Here is a 7480-nt window from a genome sequence, read left to right as displayed (position 1 = left end):
TGTTTGTTTGTTTTGTTTTGAAAGTACCATATTTTGATTGATTTGCTGTGATCCTAATGTCTTTATTTTTTTCTGCAAAAACTGAGAAGTAGTGTGGGCTGATTTCTCCAGAGTATTCACATTTTTTTTGAATTCCTGTTTTCGTGGGTTTCATGAGCTGGAAGCCCAAATTATGTAAAAAATAAATAAATAAATACTTGAAATTGTTTAAATTGTGGGCCCTGAATATATCATCTATTAAATATTAACTTTTTGAATGGAATTATAGAAGTTAAACAACTTTTCCATGATATTCTATTTTTTTGGAAAGGGTCTGTATATATATATCAAATGTAGTAAAAAAAAAATACAGTAAATACAGTAAACTGTGACCCTTTCTTAAAAAGCCTGACATACAAAAACCAGAGATTTGTTAATGTTTCTAAATTGTTTTGACATTAAACAACTTTAACAACAAAAGCTCCTTTAGAATGCGAGGGACGCTGTTGTTATCTGAGACGATCTTTTCTATAAAATTTGATCTGTGTCATTCTGGTGATAAAAGACTTTCTCACAGCTTTTGTCACGTCAGAGAAAACATTTCAGGGCTGGGTTGGTTTTCAGGACAAAGTTTTTCTCACACTTTATAGCCCAATCAAACCCGCTCACTTGGGTTTTATTTAATTCACTAAGGAGCTTAGGGTTTAGCAGCTTTGTCCTCATAAACCTGTTTGGCCCTGAAAGTAAACTAAACTCCTGGTTTTCTGATGGTGGAAATAAAAAAAACAAGACAACGAGAAGAACCCGTCCAGAGGACCGGACTCAACTTTGTTAGATTTATCTACCTGAATTATTGAGCAGCATCAGGACATTTGTCCTACAAAATATTCCACTTTCACTTTCATAGTTACATAAAGTGCATTTCTGAGGATTTTTATTCTTGCAGGTCAGATATTTGGGAAAAGCTGTGACAATAACTTCATCACATTTGCAAATCTTTCTCGTCTTTCCTTAAAAATTGCATGAAGAATTTTAAATTCGAAGCTGAAACCTGAAGCGCATGTGGTATCATTTCGTCATTTCTGTGCAGAGCTGATCATCACCGCCGGCGGTGAGAACATCCCTCCGGTTCCCATCGAGGATGCGGTGAAGAACGAGGTGCCCATCATCAGCAGCGCCATGCTGATCGGAGACAAGCTCAAGTTCCTCTCCGTGCTCCTCACACTTAAAGTAACCGAGCCTTCATCACTGCAGATGCTCTCAGCTGCAACAAAAAAATTACATCTTTATTTATTTTAATCCACAGTGTGTGATGGACGACAACGGAGAACCCACAGACGACTTGAGTCCTGAAGTTCTGGCCTTCTGCCGGCAGCACGGGGTCAAAGCCACCAAGGTGTCGGAGATCATCGCCAACAAGGAGGCAGCAGTTTACAAACTCATCCAGGAAGGGCTGGAGCGGGTCAACGCCCAATCAGCATCCAACGCCCAGAAGATCCAGAAGTGGGTCATCCTCGAGCGAGACTTCAGCGTGACCGGAGGAGAACTGGGTCAGCACAGACAAGCTTTTCTCTCCTGTTCTATGACTGAAAACAAAGTCGGAAGTATTCATGTTTAACTCCTCAGTTAACTAGAGAAAATGCATTTCCTGCAAAAATGCAGTGTGCATGCTTATTGGTGAAGAACTTGCCGAACAACAGCTGAAGTTAGCTAAAAACATGCTGAAATGGAAGAACAATCCTAAAATGGGAAAAGAAAGCAGAAAGAACACATATTTGCTGAATTAGGCTGAAAGAAGCATAAAAGAGTACAAAAACAGTGGAAATTATCTGGAAAAGCTGAAATTAGCCAAAAAAAAAAAAAAAAAACAGCTGAAAAGTGGCTAAAACAGCAGCACGCTTAAATTACCAGAAGGAATTGGAGCACATTTTTGCATAATGAGGCTGAAGAAAGTTGAAATGAGTGCCAAAAATGTGGAATTAGCTGAAAAAGCTAAAATTAGCATAAAACTGCTAAATATTAGCTGAAATGACTGAAACTAGCAGAAATAAGCAGAAAGGAGCATAACAAGCAGAAATAAGTTAGAAGAAGCACAAAAATTTTGTAGTTAGCACAACGAATCTAAAGGAAGCACTGGGGAAAAACAGCTTAGCTGAACGTAGCCGAACAAAAGTTAAAATGTGTCAGAATCAGAATGCCTTTATTGTCATTATACACAAGTACAATGAGCTTGAGTGCAAGGAAGCTGAAAGAAGCTGAACCAGAACAAAATGTGAAAGGATCAGTAAAAGGTTATAAACAGATCTAAAGATGTGAAGGATGTAAAATGAGTTCAATTCATTTCCTAGGAGGAAAAAAATGGCAGAAAAGGCTAAATATTTCAAAAAGCTAAAAAGTTACGCCAACACCAAAAGTCACAGCAGGATTGTTGTGAAAGACGTTTTGATGATTTGTTGAAATGGCACAAAAATTGTGGAACGAGAACGATGCCGAAAAACGAACGAAATAAGTATAGAACCCGGACTAATAATAAATATTAACAGGATCACAATAGTGTGGAATCTTACGAAGCATTCACACTATTAAGGTCAGACATTTAGTTCTGTTTGTTCAGCAGGGCTTAAAGCTCTACTTTGTGGAAGCTGGATATTTAGGATTTACGTCAAATGAATCTTTTTTCTTTCTGTTTTTGTCCGTCTGTGCAGGACCCACCCTGAAACTGAGGAGGCCCATTGTTGTGAAAATGTACCAGGATAAAATTAATGAAATGTACGCAGCGACGGCAGAAAGACTGCAGACTTGACGGCTCCGACAGCGGAGCCCAGTCAGGCAAAAGGTGGAAAAAGCAGCTCTGATTTCCTGTCGTTAGACGTCTTTTTATCGACCGTTTAATAGTTTACTGTTAAATATTCACTTTATGTTGCATCAACTTTATATTTTATACATAAAACTTTTAAGACAAATCTCACCAACAAACATGAAGGATGGAAATCATTCGCTGTTCACATTGTTTTTGTTGTTTTTAACAGAAATCTGTGCAAACATAGAGGATGAGAAGATTCTTGATGATGAGACACGTTTTAATTTCTGACGTTAAGTTTGTACACATCTGGATATTTGTAAGAAAACATCTGTCAAACTGGAGGTGAACAAGTATTTTCAAAACGCGAGTAAAAAAAAATCATTTATTGTAAATCAGTTTTAGTAAATCGATGTAACTTTGTGCTGCTTCGTGTACAGTTTGACTCCTTTTGAAATATATTTATTTTGTAAAAAATGAATTGTCAATAAAAACAAATGATTTGGAAGAAAATTAATAAACGCAAGATGCGCCTTCTTTTCTGAATTCAACTTCTGAAGCAGAAAAAAAACTTGTACAGATTATAAATTTTGATATTTTTTGTTTTTCAGCTGATAAAGTTCAGCACTTAAAATAAAGTGCCACAGCGTCCTTGTAATTTTTTTAGTTATCGTTAAAGATTTTCCCTTAATAAAAATAGAAAAACATTTTTAGATTTCTGAAATCCAACAGATTTGTTAGATCAAGTTAACAACTTATTGCTCCATACTGCAGTCATGTGGCGAAAGTTGACACATCACATCACTCATTGTAAAAACATAAACTTTATTAAAAAAAATACAAAGCAGATTAGAATTTAAAGAAGATATAAAACCAAAGTAAATGGGATAATCATCAGATGCATTGTTTGAGGCAGTAATAATAGTTTTCTGTTGACTGAAATAAAAAAAAAATCACCATTTCTTGGTGCTACCACAGCTGGTTCCCTTCATTTTACTGAAATCTGCAGATCAGAAAAGAACAAACTGGACCTTGCAGCAAAAAACAGACAAATCAACTGAATAAGAACTTTTTTAAACTACAATGGCAGAATCATAAAGTCGTTCCTAATTTGTCAGTAGAAAACCCTATATATTAGCTATGCCTGTTAATGGTGGGTGATCATGTAATTCAGTTTGTGTTTGTTGTCTGTCTGTTAGAAAAAACATGTCTCAAGCCTGTGGGAGAATTTTGTTGAAACATAAAGTGTAGAATGTAGTTAACAATTCAAGATGGCTGCCCCAGTTAATTGACGTTAAACAACTTTGGTGGCAACTGTTAATTTTACAGATATTGAGCTAAAACTTGGCGTGGTAGTAGCTGAGAGTCAACCCCAACGTATATTTTGAGCTCTAGCAGAGCGCACAAACGCTTAGTTAAAAACGATGGGTACATTCGGGTATTTAGTCCTTCTGGTGAGTCGACTCCCGGGTTTTCCTCTCACTTAGTGGTGATGGCGACGCCCTGTTTGAGCCAGGCGTCGTCGTTGAGCAAAGACAGCATGAAGCGAGCCACGTCTCCTCGTGCCACCGAGCTGCGTGCTGGCTGGCCGCTGCGGTCGGGAACAAAGTATCCCTCGTGGGTCAGAAACTCCTGAGCTGCAGAGGAGACACAAACATGTCAACACGTTTTTGTCATGCTGATTGCAAAAAGACAACAGAACAGCTGTAAGCTGGTTAAACTTTTGATTTCATGAGGGAACGATACGTTTGGACTGTTGACAGTGACAACGGCGTGACGTTCACCTGAGGCCGGCAGGTTCTTGAGGCCAGGGGGACGAACCACAGTCCAGTTGACGTCCTCGGTTTCCTGCAGGAAGCACTCCATCTCGTACATGTTGTTGAGCACGCTTCTGATCAGCGGCAGCAGCAGGAACCGGATCAGGTACGAAGACTGAGTTCCAGAGTTAGCTAACGAAACAAGATGGTAAAACAGTAAGACCATTTAAAATTAATTTTTAGTTGACTGAGAGGTTAACTGGTTCCAAAGTACCAGAAGTGAGGAGATCTACTGAAAAAACAGCTGGAAACATCGTTCAGTTTCTGAGTCTGTGCGTCTATTAGCAAAATATCTAGGGTCGTCATCAGATCTACAACTGATTAACTCGTAAAGGTAGCCCAATTCAAGATGGCTGCCACAGCCAATTTTACCAAGCTTGGGATTAATTTTGCTGTGGTAGTAGCTGAGAGTCATTCTCAACACATACTGCATGCTAACACAGCTCAGGAACTTGCATGATGCGCAAAACATTTTCAAGGTTTAACCAAAATTGCTACAACTTCAAATCATGAAATTAGTCTAAAATTATGGCACGATGAGCGGCGACCAATATGCAAGGAGGAACGCTTTTATTTTAAACTGGAGAAAATTAATTTAAATTGTTTTCTTCTTTACTTTCCAGGACACACAATATATTTCTGATTTATTTTATATTTAGATGGAGACACGTGTGATTATGCAACAATCGACACAGTCAATAAGAGGTGTTTTCTATGTATTTCCTGTACTCTGTGCTAAAAGGCAGATATTTTATCTTGGATGTGCAGTTTTAAAACACCGCTCAGTTTTTCATTTTGTCCATTTTTTTTAGGTTTTATTCGACTGTTTTAACTGCAGATCAGAGCAAACCTTGTGGTCTGAGTGCAGGCTGTATCCAGAGATGATTTTCTGGAAGCTTTTAACTGCACAGTCACCGTTAGTAAGTAATTCTAGGAAAAAGTCATTCCCAAAAATGAAAACAAAGTTGGAAATTTATCCCCTAGAGTTAAAACTAGATCTTGATCCAAATGAAAGATGTTTATAAAGCATCTTAGCACTCAACAAATCACAAAGAATGCCACAGAAATCAGAGTGATCTCGACCACAACGCCTACTTTTTCTGCAACAAGAAAAATCGAACAGTTTAGGGGTTATAGTGAAGCTTCAGAATCTTTGTTATAAACAGCATCCAAACTGCTACAGATGTTTCATTTACAGCAATTCTAAACAAATATAAGATGTTTAAAATATAAAGTGTAACAATAACTCTAGCATTTTATGAGCTGGACTGGCTTTAAACGTTTGACTGAAAACTAAAACGTTTAAAAATCTTCCTTTGGAGTTGCTGGAAATGCAAACGAAAGCACCGGAGCTTGTGTTTTGGCTAATTTTCATCAAACGTCTTGACTCACGCTCGGTGTACCAGGACGTCATGGTGATGAGCCTGGTGACTTGGGCCTGTCGCATGGCGCCGGTCACAGCTGACATGGACATGGTGTAGCCCGTCACCCCCGAGAAGAAAGAGGCCGGGAAGCCGAGGCAGGACATGACCACGTCCTGGTCTTTGAAATGAGTCCTCAGACTGTCGGCGGAGAAAATATCAGCCTTCACCACCTGGAAACACAAAGAACGGGGAGTCCAAATGTGCATCGGTGCCTTTATTCCAACATAGATTATAAGGGTGGAAATGACTTTCACAGTTCTGATGCATATGAAATAAAGAGATTTTTATTTATTCCATCTAACAATGTTAAAAAGTGTTTGTTTTATTTCTGCAGCAGGTTCTGCCACAAATAAAAGAATCCAAGTGACGAAATCACAAAAAGCACAATTTTGTTGTTAATTTAATCCTAACGGTTAAGTTTTGTTTATGAAATTCATGGATTCTTCTAAAGTCCTGTTGTTGTTTTGAGCTTTATTTGTATTATTTTATCATTATTGAGCTTTTAAACACAGGTCATCTGTCGGTTGCCAAAATAATAAACTTTACTTCCATTATTTTTATTATTTAATTCATTTATAATTCATGTATTGGTGTGAAAAAAAAGAGTACAACATATATAAAAGCATGTATTGTTATCTAAAATACAATAAAATAATACACTATACAATAACAGTAACATTTCAGAGTACAGAAAAGCAACAGTGATTCTAACATTTGCTGCAGCACTTGGTTATTGTTCTTCAAATAACTATTGTCAAACATTTCCATAGAATGTGGGTTCTTCATCCAAAAACTTCATCAACACATTTGTCAATTTTTTGGATAATAACACATAAAAACACGAGTGTTCACATGAATCTAGTATAAATATCGGTGCACTAATAAGGTAATGTCCATAATAGGTTGGGTATCTAAAATAAAGCAAAATATTAATCACAAATGCCCAAAACAGTGTTATTTTATTTATTTATTTTTTTTGTATTTTAGGCTGCAGATTAAAACAAACTCTGAGTTTTTGTGAGCATTTAGTGTGCACATGATAAAATATATAGAAACGAGCTTCAAAATTAAAACAATTTGTTAATAAATATCTAAATCACCAGAAAGTGTAATTGGGAGTCTCTTGTGGGATTTTAACAGTATTTAAACTGCACTTGAGATCTAAAAGATCTCATCATCCTTTATTGTAATGTAGGTTTTTTTCATAATTGCCAGCTATAAAAATCATAAAAATATCAGATTTAACTTTGAGTGCTGCAGTAAAGTTACATAAAAAGTACTATAAACACCAATAAAAGGCAGCAACCTTTGCTCTGAGCGATTACCTTCAGGTTATCATGGTGCACGACGAGCTTCTCCGGGTTCCTGACCACGGCGGTGACCGTGTGGCCCTGCTCCAGTGCCTGTCTGACCAGATGCTGTCCAGTCTGCCCAGTGGCTCCCAGCAGAGCGATCTTCAT

The 7480-nt window shown here is 37.4% G+C and overlaps 2 protein-coding genes across 2 annotated transcripts in view; one reads left to right on the top strand and one right to left on the bottom strand.

Moving 5' to 3' along the window:
* Positions 1-1699, top strand: part of LOC119413208 (long-chain-fatty-acid--CoA ligase ACSBG2) — a 4809-nt gene extending 3110 nt beyond the window's left edge. The window contains exons 7-8 of the mRNA XM_037680243.1: positions 1070-1209; positions 1286-1699. Coding sequence (XP_037536171.1) covers positions 1070-1209; positions 1286-1597 — 452 coding nt within the window. The 3' untranslated portion in view covers positions 1598-1699. The remainder of the gene's footprint in view (positions 1-1069; positions 1210-1285) is intronic.
* Positions 1700-4089: 2390 nt separating this feature from the next.
* On the bottom strand, positions 4090-7480 carry LOC119413207 (flavin reductase (NADPH)-like). The gene is made up of 4 exons (XM_037680242.1): positions 7346-7480; positions 5989-6190; positions 4564-4728; positions 4090-4416 (listed from the first exon to the last, which is right to left on the bottom strand). The coding sequence occupies exons 1-4, from the start codon at positions 7478-7480 to the stop codon at positions 4259-4261; spliced, it is 660 nt and encodes a 219-aa protein (XP_037536170.1). The 3' UTR covers positions 4090-4258.

The sequence above is a fragment of the Nematolebias whitei genome, chromosome 8 (assembly GCF_014905685.2).
Source record: "Nematolebias whitei isolate Nwh7 chromosome 8, NemWhi1, whole genome shotgun sequence".
Lineage (NCBI taxonomy): Eukaryota > Metazoa > Chordata > Actinopteri > Cyprinodontiformes > Rivulidae > Nematolebias > Nematolebias whitei.
This window is presented reverse-complemented; position numbering and strand designations above follow the sequence as displayed.